We start from the raw sequence: 17,231 nt of genomic DNA, 5'->3' as shown, positions 1-17,231 counted from the left end.
ATTTAAAGAGATATCGTTTTCTTTTTGTACTTTAAGCCACTAGTTCAACAACAAAACCCCCGCATAGCTGCTGAGCTTAAAAGTGTGTTTTAACTAACTTAAAGTGCATTTTCAATGAGGGGATTTCTCCTTTGATTAGAGAAGATAAGGTTGGTTTGAATGTCTGTTGGGTATTAAATGTCTTCCCTCCCTAGGGGGATTTCTGAGTCTTATCGCTTCCTGTTTGTTGTCATGTCACACTGTGTCGATCAAGACGGCAGAGAGTGAAACTGACGCCCGACGGGGAGTGCGCTGGGCGGGCATGGGCGATATGAGCACCGGGGCGCTTAAATCTTTTATCTGAAGAATGGCCGCTTCGGTGATAACAGGATTGGCGTATCCCCACTAGCTCCTGGCCCATATTCCCGAAGAAAACGTTATTTGCATCGCTCAAGAAGAATTAAGGGGGGCTCTGTTCTCTACAGCCGGTTTCCGCTGCGCGCAATCACAGCTCCAGGACCAGCGGTGGAGTCGGTGCGCTCTGGCAGAAAGCATCCAGCCACCCTCTCTGTGGGCTCAGACAGCAGTCAGTGCTGCTCTCAATGCCTCCAAGCATCAGCTATCGGCCGTCATTAGCGAAATCCCTCGCAATGAAACCGCTATAATCCAGCCTGCCTTTTCTTTTTAGTTTCACTCTTTACTTATTTCACATCGGGAGTAGAAAAAGAAGAAAACCCACGCGAGAAACGCTCTCCATCTGTAAGTTTTCGTGTGTGTGTGTCGCACTGGAGGGGAGGAAGCGATGGCAGCCCCGGTGAAAGCAGCGTTGGCTCTCCTGGTTCTCACCGTGGCAAGTGAGTAATCCTTTCAAATCCTCCCGGAACGGGACGGGACGGGACGGGACAGGGGGGCTTCTACTTTGCGTAAGAGGCTCACTGTGTCACACTCTCTGGGCTCTGTGCATGGCAGTTATCCTACTATATATATATATATATATAACAGGTCTAGGAAGTGTTAGCAATGTTAGGAGTTTAATTTAATTCCACGTGTGCTTTGTAGCTAAACATCACACCTCCACCCTATTAGCTAAAACAAATAGCCTAATGATCTCTGTGAGTTTTTATTTGTATTTTGGGCAAATGTCTAAGTCATATTTTAACTTACAAACAACACGCGAGACCGGAAAGCAGGCCAGTGGGGAAAATAATGGCATTTCCGTTCGCCAGTCAATTTAACACGTGATTTTACAGCGCGCCTCAATTAACTAACTCCTCTTTTACAAAAACAACAACTCAGAGTTAGAGTGAAATTGCTTTATACTTGCATGGGTGTGATGCTGGAGAAGGGTGCATTGCTGCACACATTCCCTTTCCCTGTTGGATGGTGTAGCTCTTATTGCGGACACACATACTTGATAATATCACACAATGGTAATCTGCGGCCCTCACTGCCTGCAATGTGTGTCAGTGTCCTCTGATTACAGTAACAGGGACCTAAATGGACCCTTTTTACAGAGTACCTTAACTTTAACTTAGTGCGCCTCTATCAGATTATGTGCAGTAGAAATATTTTCTCTTTTCATTCTATCAATTGAAGCAATTTCTGAGGAGCTGTCCATGATCCATGTAATGGGATCTCAAGCTGTCAGTGAATGATCTGCTGCAGCACTCAACAGGGCAAACCCCAGCACCCATTGTGTCGACTTTGGAATGCCCTAAAACTTGAAATGCCCTAAAACTTCAGCTTATTAGAAGAGAGTATTAATTTAGCGAGCACATTTGCTCTCAGATCAAGTTATCGAGTATAGGCCTTCCAAATTCTGTGCATTTCTCACGTTTAGTGAGTCTCCTTATTGTTCAAACCCTCTCCCATTCCCCTTTGTTGGACCTCTTTATTCCTCTTTTTTGTCTAACATATCCAACGTCATCTCTTTTCTATGACTCTTTCACTATCACCTGTGCTCTGTCTACAGACATTGATGACAGGGGCTCTGTCACTTCACCCTTGCAGCTACAGTAAAACGACTAAATCCATGCAGCCACTTTGTTGGGACATATTTCAGTCTCGTTCTGTCTCCTGTCACTCTCTGTGCCAGTCCCTGTCACTTCCTGTATGGCACATTTGTTATATTTTTCCTCTCCTTCTCTTGTTATGTAACTTATCTGACATATTTAGTTGCTCATGACACACCCCCTGTCTCCTGTCCTCTCTGTCTCTCTCAGTATCAACTAGCTGTAGTAAATGTGCCAATGTGTGCTAGAGCTACACCTGATTAGATGTTTTTCTCAGTAAAAGCTGACAAAATGCCCAGGAGCGCAAGAGGGGGAAAAACACGCTATCTGTGTGTGACAACCCTGACTCTGCTTCTCTGTAGCCCCCGGGTGAAGCTTTACATGTGGGTGGGCAGGAATATGCAGCTCTAAGTTTTGTCCTGCTGTTGTTTCTCATGACTTTATAACTGCTTTCTCATAACTGCAAATGTGTAATGTGTCAAGAGGGCTTGGCATCAGTGAGTCAACACTTCATAGTAAAGTATTCGTCATTGCAGGGGCACACTTGTTTGGATGTTGCTCTTTGAATGAGAGAAAGGAGGCAGATGAATAGAGATATATGTAATTTAAAGCCAGAGAGAGCATCTGATGAATTTACAAGACATTTAAGCAGCGGTTACATGTGAGAGTGACACTGAGGGAGCTGAGGACAGAAGAAAGCCACTTTTCCTGCTGCCATTGTCACTCTTCTGTTACTGTCACTGCCGAGAGAAAAAGAGCAAAGCAGTACAGAAAGACATGAGGGAGAGGACAAATAAAGAAAATGACTGTAGTAAAAGAACAGTTGGTTTTATCCTCACAGACTGAGGACAAACAACAAACATAAATCCAATGAGATACATCCATCCATCCATCCATCCATCCATTTTCTTTAACTGCTTATCCTGTTAAGGGTCGTGGAGGGGCTGGAGCTGACATTGGGCGAAGGCAGGGTACACCCTGAACAGGTCGCCAGACTGTCCCAGGGCCCATGAGATACTAAAAAACACAACATCTCTTTGCAGATACACTGTGAGCAATGCTAAACGTCTACTGGAACTTGACCATGTGGCTGTGTATGCATATGAGAGGCACGTGGGTGTCTTTTATAACATGACCGATACAGGCAGTGCAATGAGCAAAGCCAAAAGACAGCTGAATCCTAAATTGTTTTGGCCTCAGAAAGGCCACCCCAGATGGCAAGGCATTGAATAATTCACTACCCTAAAAAATAACCTACAGGATGCACAATTTGGATGCTTTTCTCTCTGTACACTGAACCGATAACACGGCCTGTCCACCCATCAGCATCACCTAAACACAGCAGCGATATAGCAGTGTGTCCGAATGTTTTTTGTCACAATTTTAAATTCTATATGTTGTGATGGGGACTATGTGGTGATTTGATCTGGTTTAGACGGACTTAGAGAGTCATCTTTGATTGTGGTTGAGTATCTGCTTGTGAGATGATGGCATTTTTATTTTAGCGGAGATGAATAATTAAGGTGTGGAGAGCGCAGCAAGGCGGAGAGGAGTGTGTGTGTATGTGTGTGCATACATGTGTGATGGGACCTGCTGGTAGACTCCCTAATGCTCCGTATACCTACATCGACCACATACTGTATACATCTCATTTTAGCCTTTTAGCATTTACTGTTAAACCCATACTGCATCTCTTCCTCCGTCCTTTCCACTAGTCCCATTAAGTGTGTGCTGGCTTTATCTTTATGCCACCCTCCTTAAATTTATAAGACAAAACTACGCCTCCTACTTCTCTCTCGCAGAAATCAGTTAGCAGCCAGAGAAAAGCAAATACCTCTACAGTAAAAAAACACATTGCTGGCCATGGTGGTGTGGTTAAGGATTTGATAAATTGGGATTATAAACAAAAATACCTCCATGGCAATGATTTAATATTGCACATTTATGAAGTGAGGGGACAACAAAATAATTGTCAAAATTGATGCAGCAGAGGCCAAGATATCCTGAATTTTAGTGCATATGGGTCAAAAACACAGAATCCTACATTTTGCACGATGCAACGAACATCATTATTTTAGTTTTTGAGCTCTCTGCATGGTAAATGCCCTTGTCTGTCAACTTGATCCGCCAAATGCTAACGCAGGCTTTCTGCAAGACATCAATGTCACCAGCGCGAGATAAAATACAAATGATGTATAAGTCTGAGTAGTACTCCTCAAGTAAAATGAATGCGTGCGATCAGTAGAGTGCCCCTTTAGGCTTCATGGAAGTATCTTTTCCATAATTGACTTTGTTTCATTTGATCGTCACAGATAATGATTCAATAACATTTTTAACAGATTCCTGATAATTGTCTACTGTTTGTCACTGCTTGGTGGTTTAGCTACTCTAGCTTTTTATTGAGGCTTTAATTGAATTAACCAAAGCACAAATAAAGCTGAAACAATGAGCTGACCAACTGGATTTATAGTGTGTGGTCTATACTCCCAGGCACCTCACATCATTTTATTTTAATTAATATAAGAAACCTGCGTGCCATTATGCAGCAGATACTGGCTTTGATTCCATTCAACACATTTATGAATCACTGTGATTTCACAGAGTCATCACCATAGCACAGCATGATCCTATTTCATTTAATCAGATGATTATACTAATCTGGGAATTGTTTTGTCCCACGCTCCTTGCTGTTGTTTTTTGTGTATTGTGTGTGTGTCTATTGTCCTCTCTTCTCTCATGTGTCTCCATCCCTTCTCTTTGTCTTATCCTGACAGACACAGCTCTGGGTTTCAGAGCTCTCCTAAGACATTCACCCTTGAGGTTTAGTGTCATGTCAGAGTTGCTCAGATGTCGGACACTTCTCCAGTCTCCTCTTCAAACAGAGGCCTGCTGGAGGTTAATGTGAACTGACCAAGTGTAGAATACATCTCTCTTTTCTGCACCTGCCTTTAAAGCTCAGTGCCTCTAATTTGTGTCTCAGAAAACATTTTTATCTTGGAGATATATATATGATATATATATATATAGATATAGATATAGATATAACAGCTGGCAGAAATGCTGAAAATCAGTGTAAGTAAAGTGCCAAAATATACAAAAGTCAGTTGTCAAAAGCTGCCAACTGCACAGTTTTGAGATGCCTGGACACAAGTATATTGCTGATGTCGCTTCAGAATTGTTTGCAAAGCTGTTTCAATATGAATGTTGCCTCTAACAACAAAATATTCTACCGAAAATCGTGTGCTTAAGCGTAAGTTAAACATACAGCTGTCATATAACATGTCATGTAGGCTAAGATAGTTTCAAACTCTGCAGCTGAGATCATTCAAGGCAGTTAGGTGATGGAAACCACTGCCAAAATTAAACATAACCCCCAATGGCAAAGGTCTTCAGAATCAGATCACTAAAGGTAGATTTGCCTTTGTCTGACAATGGCAGACCACCATTTTCTCTCTGCTTGCTGTTGTCTGGACAGACGTCACTTTAAGCAGGCTACATAATAAACAACTCACAGTTCTTATCCAACATCAAAACAAACTTCCTACAACTGACTGGACACTTGAAGACTCATCGGTCATCTGCATCTTGAATGGTTGTTTCCAGTTGTAGATAAAAGCAAGTCTAGGATTAGGATTAATCTCATGTATCATACTTTAAGTACTTTTTAAAGATGGAGTTTTATGGTTCTTTGGGCTGTGATATACACAGAATTAAGCTGCTATATAATCCACCTCTCTCTGTTGTCTATCTTGTCACCGTCCAGTTTATATTGTCCAGGAAGCAGGAAAGCAATAGCCAACCGTCGTGTCAAGTTTATTTATGGAGAACAAACAAGTTGGTCACCAAATCATTCCAGAAAACAAGGGCCTCAAAATAAACTAGAAAATTCCTAAAGAAATTTTGACAGTGTGGCTTCTACTGCCCGAAGAAATCGCAATATATACACACGCCAATGTTACCGGTAGTGTCATTCAGGTTCAATTGAGATAGCGCTACTCTCTTTTCTGCATTTTAGATTAATATTCTTGGATTGAAACTTGTATTTGTGGTGCTTTTATTTTGAAAGGGTGGGACTGGATGGGTGAGAGAGGGGGAGGGGAGACAGAATCATAATGTTTGACATTAAAATGAGAGGCTTCATCACAAGCATTCCAGTTAGAATTCACTCTGTGGGGCTTTTAATTTGAAATGGGGCCCCATTTTTTAGCTCTCTTCACGCCGCAACCCCATTCAAGTGAATGGGGTTTTCCCGAAAATCCCAAAAAACGGAGCAAAATCGCCCCATTGACTTGAATGGGGTTTTGACGTGAAGAGAGCAAAAAAAACACTAAACTTTGGACCCATATTGACTAGCCGTACATTAACGTAGAAACATGATTCAAAGTTTAAAACGTAGACAAAACGCTGCACTTTATTGAGCCAAAGGGACATTTTGATAGCTAGCACAGTTTTCATGAAGTCACAGATTAAGTTTCAGGAAAATTTTGGGTCTGTTTCAGATTTTATAATGGGTGTGTATTGCACGGCTCGTTAAGAGCTAGAGTGAGAGCATAACTGTCAGAGTGGAGCGGAGCAGGAAAATCTTCTGTGATTTTTCCAAATAAATTGCTCTAGCTCCCACAATTTTTACTCTTTATACACCATTTTTGGCCAAAAAGCTTGGAAATGTTGTGCTGTCGCACACAGATGTCTGTGGAATCCAACGGACTTACACATTTGGCTCAAAGAGCTATAGAGCGACATGAACTTCAACCAACTGCTCCATTAGACTCCATGTTAAATCTGACCACTCATTTCTCAAAGAAAGCAGACGGTACCAGTTTTGCATATTGCGCTTGAGCTCACATTTTTAAGACCAGAAACATAAAAAACACATCTCCACGTTTGCCAGAGTCTTATCTCTCTCACAGTATCCATATTTTATTGATTAGTCTCATGGTTTTGGTATGAAGGGCATATGTTTGACAGGTAGTTTTGTTGGAAATCACTGGTTACTCTCTCTCTTAATTAGCCTCTAACACACAGGTGCTTCAATCACCAACATGCACCCAAGCACACAGGTGTTTATATGAGCTCATTAGTGATGTTGATAAACACACAGCGGCACTGAGACACACACGCACACACACTCCTCTCCCTCTATCTCTCTGTGTGTCTCTCTCTCTCTGTGTGTGTGTCTCTCTCTCATACAGTCATTCAGGTCTTGGACACTTTTAGAGGACTCCTGTCTGCCTGTCTCACTCACTCACTCAGTCCATCTAACTGTCTGTCTGCCTGTCTCTCTCTCACTCACTCAGTCCATCTAACTGTCTGTCTGCCTGTCTCTCTCTCACTCACTCAGTCCATATAACGGTCTGTCTGCCTTCTCTCTCTCTCACTCACTCAGTCCATCTAACTGTCTGTCTGCCTTCTCTCTCTCCCACTCACTCAGTCCATCTAACTGTCTGTCTGCCTGTCTCTCTCTCACTCACTCAGTCCATCTAACTGTCTGTCTGCCTTCTCTCTCTCCCACTCACTCAGTCCATCTAACTGTCTGTCTGCCTGTCTCTCTCACTCACTCTGTCTCTCTCTCCTCTCTGTCTATCTTTCTGTCTGTCTGTCTCTCTCCCTCTCTGTGTCTCTCTCTATCATACAGTCATTCAGGTCTTAGATATTTTTAGAGGACTTTTCCCCTCTCACCCCCCCCTCCCCCCCATTTCAAATGAAAAGCCCCACAGAATGAATTCTAACTGGAATGCTTGTGATGAAGCCTCTCATTTTAGTGTCAAACATTATGATTCGGTCTCCTCTCCCCCTCTCTCACCCACCCAGTCCCACCCTTTCAAAATAAAAGCCCCACAAATACAAGATTCAATCCAAGAGTATGAATCTAAAATGCAGAAAAGAGAGTAGCGCTATCTCAATTGAACCTGAACGACACTACCGGTAACATTGGCGTGTGTATATATTGCGATTTCTTCGGGCAGTAGAAGCCATACTGTCAAAATTTCTTTAGGAATTTTCTAGTTATTATTATTATTAAGCCCGCAGGATTACAGTCAGTGTGCTTTGGCACAGGCAGTTTCACTGCCTTGAGCCACAAAGCCACACTGAATGAAAGAAAACCGGAAAGAACAGGTACAAGACAAAACACAAGAGAAAAGGCTTTTAAATGCAAGCGGCTGTGACAGAGAGTGCCTTTTGCCTTGTAAGGGAGAAAACCAGGTTGATATTTCTATTTTCAATAGAGGGATAGCAGCTATGCAGATATGGAGACATCCAATGTTTTCTTAATAAGCAAGCCAAAAACAAGGGACTCAACGCAAGGGATTTTTTTTCACAAGTTTAAAATGTATGAAAGTCTGGCAACATCCATGTTTCAAGCCACCCACCATCACCGAAGCTCTGTGACCCATTCAGACGTTGTTCTTTGATGTTTAAAGGGGTGAAATCAGCCCTGCGGTGGCTGTGTGTGTGTGTGCGTGTGTGTGTGTGTGTCTGTTTAAATTGACTCATTATTGTCATGTCACTGCATATTGCATGCATTGTTGACATGCAATATGCAATATATGCAAAGCCTGGGTAGAAAGTCGGTAGGTATTTTTGTATGTGTGTTTGTGTTGATGCGTGGGACACTAAATACACCATTACGTCATGTCTGTGATCTCAAACAGGTCAGAGGCACACACGCACACTCATTACTCACATTACTCCGATTACACACTCATTACATCTGAGAATCTAATTGGTGAGCGCTCACAGCAAGAGATTTAAACATCGCTTCACAAACTACTTCTCTGGGCATATGTGTATGTTTGTGTTTGCTTCTGTTATTGTGGGTTTTGTCATTATAATCTCGTTCAAATAAATAATATGAATCAAGAGAAAGCGGTGATCAGGGAACTTGTGTCATTTATTGAAGGAATCTCTTCAAGGATTTTTATTAATGCTCATAACAAGGTCGAAGTAGTTAAGATCAACAAATGGCAACCAATATGTAATTGTACAGTTTATTTTAACATAAGAGCATAAGTTCACTCTTTCAGGACTGTTCAATCTAACTACGTCACATCTCTTTTAGATGATTCATCCCTGCATGGAAAGTTGAAGTCAAGGTTGCACCAAGTTCAAGGTTTAGAAACAGACACTCTGACTACCTACGCTCATGTGTAAGATAAAACTGAGTCAACAAAACTGAGATCAACCTCTACACGTGTCTAGTCACCATACCTGATTGTTTAAGACACTCACACATTATTCAATGAGAGGCACCCTCAACACATCCTGTCATCCTGATACGAGTGCATCATCTCAATACTCACTCCACTGAGATGATAACATTAGGGAAGTCGTGTAATGTAGTTGTGCAGCGCTGTAGTTTGACATTTTTGGCAAGGTGTCCGACAGAATGAGATTACATAACAACCAGAGAATGTTGTGGCTTCATGAAATGGAATACATTGGAATAGCTCCCATGAGGCTTTGCGAAAGAGATATGGGTATTCAGTTTTTGATGCTGACGAAATGATTATTCTTTTGCTCTGCATAAAATGTTCAGTTTCAGAGTTTAACGTCAAATACATCTGTAGATGCAGAGATCATAGCTGTCAGAAATTCACAATACCTCTGAATCATAATTCCAGCAGGTTGACTTGGACTGTTCTTAAGCTGTTTGTAATGGTGTGGATATCAGATACATACCAGCCTATACAACATGTATGTGGAAATATGTCATCGGACAAAGTGTTGGACAAGGGGTGGCCAAACAATGTAGAACCATGTAGTCTGCGTGTTTCTCATTCCAGCCTGGTTCCAACATGGTTAGCCACCTCTGTGTAGGACCAATGGGCTAGTATGGAATACACTTCCTGATCCATTATACGCCATTGCTTTCCAACTCAATTTTTTGTGTGTGTACAGCTGCCTTGTGTGCGGAGGTTGAGGAGCGACTGGTGGGTCACCTGTTGTCACCAGACCGCTACAACAAGCTGATCAGACCAGCTGTTAACAACAGCCAGCAGGTCACCATTTACATCCAGGTGTCTCTGGCCCAGCTGATTAACGTGGTGAGGAAACACACACTCTATCCAAATCCACATTATGTTGTTATTATAGAAGCATGTCCCACTCATTTTAGGTAATTCAGGAACACACATGGTGGAGACTGTTCTATTTGGATGAGCTCCCTCTTCCTGTCTGTGTTTCAGAATGAGAGGGAGCAGATCATGACCACCAACTGCTGGCTCAGTCAGGTTTGTGTCCACACTCGTACTCTTGTTTTCTTTTCTGTGTGTGTATTTGTGTCCATCTGTTTAAAATGCTTTGTCTTGCCAAATAGGGGCTAACTGAACCAGTGTGTGAATGTGTCTGTATGAACTGATATCCAACCCAACTGGTATGTTTATGGGCCGCAGTAGCTCAGTCCGTAAGGACTTGGCTTGGACCAAGTATTGAGTGTGGACTAGTGGCTATAGAGATGAGTGAGATGAATGAATCTATTTCCTTATATGGGCATGTGTGTGCACTTCTTTATCAGGTATGGCATGACTACAGATTAATGTGGGACCCTGAAGCGTACGAGGGAATCAAGAAAATCCGTCTCCCGTCACAACACATCTGGCTGCCGGACATCGTCCTCTACAACAAGTATGTCGGCTTCGTGAAACACAAAATGAGTGTGTACCTTTGCGTAAAACTAAGTGATTAAAAGAGGAACAAACACCAACAGTGAGCAACTTTATTCAAAAGCCCCATTTTCCTAAAATGTTTTCTCATATCCTCTTATTCCTTCTATCCTCTTATATCTTGTTTATTATCCCACCTCCTTTAGGGTAATGAGTGCCACCAAACTGTTTTGTTAACACTGTCTAGACTGTCTCATGATGAAGAGTGATATTTTAAGGGATTAGAGATCACAGGTTTTACGGAGAAAACGAGACAGGGACATATTGAAGTTATAAAATTTGCATTGGGTCACACCTTTGATAACCGATGCCCACGTCAAGTGATCACATCTCACATTTACATTAAAAAACATGTATTATTGACAGCAACTGGCCTGCAGCAACAAGACAAATTTCAAATGTTTCCGCTGCATTTCATAATATGGATTATAATATGTACACCGGATCAATGCAATCAAATCATAGCGTGTCATTAGAAATCAACGTAACACCCTTACTATACATTCAAACTACTCTGGAAAAGGGACAACATCCCCGTACATTCTTTTGTGTTTTTGCACATTAAGTAGGAATGCACAAAGCATTGATGTGAGAACATTGTCCCTTTGTTTGCACATCTAAAAATGATCTTGCTGCTGTATGAAATAGCTGCAAGGGAAACATCAATACACGAGAATGTTAATGCTGTAATGAGTTAATTCAAGGAGAAATGAGTCCCACTGCCTTTATCCTCTGGCGTGTTAGCTGGCAAACACAAAGGCTTTTGGGCCAACACCTGGGTCTTTCTAGTCCATCTGCTAGTTTCTTGTATATAAATTCCATATGATATTAACAGTTAACTTGGACTGTTACCACTGGAGTAAACTATCTAACTGTACATAATGTATACCAGTTAGAATGAGCTCCATCTCAACTTGCTACAAAAATCACAAAACATTTACTAAATGAACCTGGTGGTTTGATTGTTTTCTCAACTTCTGTATCCAAGGTCAAGAAAGCAACAGGCTCACAGCTGTGTGAACATGCATCTTTTGTGTTTTGGTCAGCAGTGTTGCCCCACAGTTTATAAAGGAGTGGTAGGCATTACACTGTAATGAACACAGATTGCTGGTCAGCTAAAGACCACATGAGAGCATGATGGCTTAAGAGGCAAAACGATAGAGGATCAGCACTGCTTTCTGACTTCAGGTTGAGGTCTCTGGCCAAGAGTAGGGGGCCAGAGGTCGCAGTAAGCAGGTGGGGCCTCTGCATTTTTAATCAGTCTGCATATTCACAGCAGGGCACAAAGCATTAGAGACTGAGTGTGATGGTTAGATTCCTGACCTACTTTATAATTGATAGACCACTCCTCTATAATGCATTACCTTCAGCCTTCGAAAAAAAGTCAGTCTCAGCAGATTTGAGGTGGAGGGGGGGGGGGCAGTTGTTGATATGTTGCTGTGATGTGTCCCAGGTTGAGCTCCTCCCTTGAGATGATAATCACACATCCTTTACCTTTCATCTAACTCATCTCATCTGTTGCATGTCTCACCTCTGCTGGTAACTAACATAACTGTTGCACGTCTCACCTCTGCAAACACACGGTAACAGTCATAAAAATCATTTTCTCAACATTAGTCAGCACAGAAAATGTGTTTACTCAAACTCTTAGCCTCTTGATGATGTTGCTACAACACTGAGTATGTTGCTAACCTGTAATCAGTTGCACTATAATAGTGAGCTAGCTCAAGATTGTAATAGATTCAACAAATGGTTACAACCAGTGACACACCGTAGAGGTTTTCTTATTAAGTAAGGTTGAAGGTGTGGAAGAGGGGTAGGGAAAACCCAAAGAAATGCCTCAGGGGGACCTTTCCAAATGGATATGCCTTGAATATCTTCACAGGAGTCCAGGGGGCATCCTTATCACATACGCAAAGTCAGTTGGCTCCTTTCAATGCAAAAGAGCAGCAGTTCAACTCTGACTTCCTCACCCTGTTCCTTTAAGTGTTTGTGTCTGTAAAATGACGTGTGAAGATGGTAAAGATGTTTGTTTGAATGAGTGAGGGATAGTCTTTGAATATGACTTGCCATGATCCTTCCAGTAATCACTTTCTCTTTGAGTGCTTTGAATTTACCTTTCTCCTTTTTTTTTGCTTACCTCCTACCTTTTTCCTCCTCCCAGTGCTGATGGGACATATGAAGTCTCCTTCTACTCCAATGCCGTGGTCTCCAACAATGGCGAGGTGGCCTGGCTCCCACCGGCTATCTACAAGTCGGCCTGTAAAATCGAAGTCCGTGATTTCCCTTTTGACCAGCAGAACTGTACCCTCAAGTTTCGCTCCTGGACCTATGACCACACTGAGATTGATCTCATCCTCCTCAGTGATTTCGCCTCACGCGACGACTTCAAACCCAGCGGTGAGTGGGATATTGTTTCACTGCCTGGACGCAAGAACGAAGATCCTAATGACATCAGGTACCTGGATATCACCTATGACTTTATTATCAAGAGAAAACCTCTCTTCTACACCATCAACCTGATCATTCCCTGCATCCTGATAACGTCGCTGGCTATTCTGGTGTTCTACCTCCCATCAGACTGTGGTGAGAAGATGACTCTTTGTATCTCTGTCCTCTTGGCCCTGACTGTGTTTTTACTCCTTATCTCAAAGATTGTGCCACCCACTTCTTTAGCAGTGCCTCTAATAGGAAAGTACCTGATGTTTTCAATGGTGCTGGTCACCTTCTCCATCGTCACCAGCGTTTGCGTGCTCAACGTCCACCATCGGTCCCCAAGTACGCACACCATGCCTCCTTGGGTCAAGCGCATCTTCCTGTACCGGCTCCCCTCTTACCTCTTCATGCGGAGACCCGGTAGCTCAAACATCCGCGAGAAGTTCCGCAAAAAACACCAGCAGCGATCATACTCTGACCAAAGGCTGTGTGGAGCGGACGGAGGAACAGGAAGTCCTGCAGGAATGGCAGATTGCTCTTCATCCTTCTTTGTGAATGAGGAGTCGGCCAAACGTTACGGATGGAAGATCAGCGACTTGTCAGAGAACACAGAGTTCAGGAAGAGGATGACGCTCAAATGCAACATTGACACAGAGGATGCGGTGGATGGCGTGCGCTACATCGCTGAGAAGATGAAGAGCGAGGATAATGATGAAGGGGTAGGTGTATCTGCACGTGTCAAAAGTCAAAAAATGTGCACACTGCTTGTTGTTTTTTTGTTAGCTTTTTACTATTCATAGATGTTGGCCGTTTAGCCACAAACTTAAAGACAGGACATCTTACACTAGCAGCATGGCTACCTGTATACAGAATTAATAGCAATGTCTGCTGGTCGCCATCAACCACTTTGGTCCTGACTGAAATATCTCAGCAAATATGGATTGCCGAGGAATTTTGGAAAGACATTCATGGTCCCCAGAAGATAAATCCTAAATACTTTGGTGATACCCTGACCTACAGGTCAAAATGTTCAATAATGCGGTGAAATTTCTCAAAATGTACATGATGGATTGGCTCCAAATTTGGTAGAGGCATCCATATCTCCAATATGACGTTTCTAAAGACCTTGGTGATACCCATATATTTATGATAAGCCTCAACACCTTTGGATGGATTAGGCTGTGCCACCTATGTTATGTGATGGATTACCTTGTGTAATATCCATCATATGTGTTTTGGAAATGATTGTTCAAAAGTTCATAGGCAAAAAGAAAAAAACAAACAAACAAATCAGTTCTCTTCAGTTCAGGACAAGCAACACAACAGTAAAATCTAACCTTTTTCTACAGATCATTGAAGACTGGAAGTACGTGGCCATGGTGATCGACCGTCTCTTCCTGTGGATCTTTGTGTTTGTGTGTGTCGTCGGGACGCTGGGCCTCTTCATGCAGCCTCTGTTCCAGAGTTACAACACCCCCATTATTGATTAGATGGACTGCAAAGAAAAGCTGAAACGTCCTCATGAACTTTGATTGCCCCCTAGGAACAGAGCTCTGATTTTAACATATGTACTCACATGTCCGCCTGGCACCGCACGATCACTTGGAAATCTATAATGATGCCCTTCCTTACTTCAACCTGTTGTCCCCTTCCTCCTCTACGTGTCCTGCCATCCTCTGCTCCACTCATTTGTCACCAACTGGGATCTAATTATTTTAGTTAATTAATGGATAACTCTGGTTTATAAAAACTTGGGTCACATTTTCACAGTGTGGCCATCATTCAGTGGACAGTGATGGTGGAGATCATACTGTTACTGGAGCTCTGGGAACACTGAGGCTACACAGTTATCACTTGGTTACCAGCACACCCCTAAAACCTTGGGATAGACAAACTAATTTGGATGACAAAACTAAGACAAACAGTACATTTACAACCTAAAACGTCTGTTGTAACATAAATCACAGTTTACAGATCGATTTTACGGCTGCACATTTACCTAACTTACCCAGTTGTACGTGCACACTGCAAACACTTTTGATGTGTTCAATAATATAATAATCAAAAGAAGCTTTAGACAAAGCTATGAAAACAAGACCCAATTTATAATAAACCTGAATTATCTTTCAATTCAAAACATGAAGTTAAACCACCATTCAGCCATGATGCTCTTTCTTTGAGATTAATATAAATCCACAGTCTCCAATTATTGAAATGTAGCTGTATTACCTTAAACCGTGTTGACCCCTACTACTGTTCACAAAGGTTTTTCTTGCCAACAGCATCTCAGGACTTTTTCTGTTTTGAACAGACTTGGTTTTGCTCTTATTTCTCTGTGTCTAAATCAAATTCTAATGTCGCAAACATGACGTTATTGGGGATATTTTGTTGACTTCAAAAAGCCCATGATCCCAAAGATTAACAAGGCCACAGAAACTCACAAGAAGACTCATTTTGGAGATACCGGCCTCACGTCGCCAATGCATCCCCTGCAGAGGAGAAGATGAATCCCTTCTGTGTACATATTTGGAAGAGGATCATCTCACTGTGTCTTTTTGCCAACAGCACACATACTGTTTAAATTTCTAATGTTTGCCTTAAAAATGAGAGCGAGTGGGGACACAGAAAACTGTTGGACTGCTCAAATAATAATGGATGAGTGTGTACGGGGGTGACCAGCCTGTTTTTATCCTCAAACACACCTCCCTGTGTGAACTGATAATACTGATAATAATACTGATCAAATGTATGACAAGCTGCTGTTGTGATGTTCTAATAAAGCAGCCATGTTTAAAATGAAGACGGGACATTACAATAGAGCTAAAAAAAAAAGGCAAAATGCTTGTCTCATCAAAGCAGTGCTCGTCAGCATCCAACACCAAGGAAACCAGCAGCAATAATATTGTACAGTATTTTATACACACAGACCTGGGCAAAACTTAGCCAAACAGCCCAGCTCTTCACTTGCTTCATCTTCCAACATATTGTATGCTTGATTATCGCAGTCTGCTCTCAGAGACGTTACTTGAATTTGTGTCAAAAAATGATTTCTAAAAGGTTGTCACCGTCATAACACATGTGTGTCACTGCTACCAACGCTAGCCAAGGAACAGGTGTACTGTAGGCCTACTAATCCAGTTGTATTGATTTCTTTCATCTTTGATTTTTTTTCAGTGGATGGAATGAAACATACTTTTTTTTCCTATTTCGTCCCACTGGCCAGTCATGTTGTTGAGTTGTGTCTGTCTAGACAATAATTGCTGAGAACTACAGGAAGGGACTGTGATGGGAGCTGATGTCTTGATAACTGGATCAATAAAGAGAAATGAAAGCAAAAGACAGACCTGGTGAATCACATGAACATGGTTATTTTATTTCATTCAACATTATAAACATGTCTCGTCTGAGCTCTTTTTGAGGTATCACTCACTATCTCTCCTCCATCTTTTCCTCTCTTAACAGGGTATCTGAGTACCACCTTGTTAAGGACTGAGAAATCTAAAAATTCGAAATGCTCTTTTCTCCCACCTCACACATTTTCTGCCATGCTGATACTATTCAAAACAAAGCACAATTTCCAGGCAGTAGGCATTTTGGACAGAAGTTTCTATAGAGTATGTGCTCTTTGTGTATGTGTGTGAACTCTCCGGGGCCAGTGCTAAATGTTAGTCAGCGGAATAAGGCTTCATTAAACAGTTTTGTATCCCTGGGGTTTGCAACTTCGCCTTCTGTTAGCCTAAGCTGCTAATGGGACACTGCATGTGAATGAATACACACATGTACATAATCACCAATCTGTAAAGTCGTATGTGTTATAAAGCCTTCCCCTCCTTATCAGATAGTAGCTGCTTTACTGACATTTGTGACATTTTGATATTGTGAAGACCTAACAAGGAGCAAGTAGTATCAGACGAAGCTTGTTGGTTACATGCCACTCCAACAATGGCAGCATTAGGTAAAAATTGTATTATGTGAATAATTTAAGGTCTGTTTTACAAGTGTACATCAGATGCTTTTCAGCAAAGAAACTGCTGCATCATCATTTTCCAGCCAGCATCAGATCAGTCACATACACACACACGCACGCACGCACACACGCACGCACGCACGCACGCACGCACGCACGCACGCACGCACGCAC

General features: G+C 42.1%; 1 protein-coding gene across 1 annotated transcript; it reads left to right on the top strand.

The window, feature by feature from the left end:
* Positions 1-269: 269 nt before the first annotated feature.
* On the top strand, positions 270-16,406 carry LOC116391881 (neuronal acetylcholine receptor subunit beta-2-like). The gene is made up of 6 exons (XM_031862859.1): positions 270-833; positions 9,891-10,036; positions 10,178-10,222; positions 10,507-10,616; positions 12,819-13,809; positions 14,440-16,406. Exons 1-6 carry the CDS (start codon positions 782-784, stop codon positions 14,578-14,580), a joined length of 1,485 nt encoding a protein of 494 aa, XP_031718719.1. The 5' UTR covers positions 270-781; the 3' UTR covers positions 14,581-16,406.
* The last annotated feature ends 825 nt before the right edge of the window (positions 16,407-17,231 follow it).

This window comes from Anarrhichthys ocellatus, unplaced genomic scaffold, assembly GCF_004355925.1.
Source record: "Anarrhichthys ocellatus isolate YVR2014 unplaced genomic scaffold, GSC_Weel_1.0 scaffold27, whole genome shotgun sequence".
NCBI classification, from domain to species: domain Eukaryota; kingdom Metazoa; phylum Chordata; class Actinopteri; order Perciformes; family Anarhichadidae; genus Anarrhichthys; species Anarrhichthys ocellatus.
Note: the sequence above shows the minus strand (reverse complement) of the source record. Positions and strands in the feature narration are given on the sequence as shown.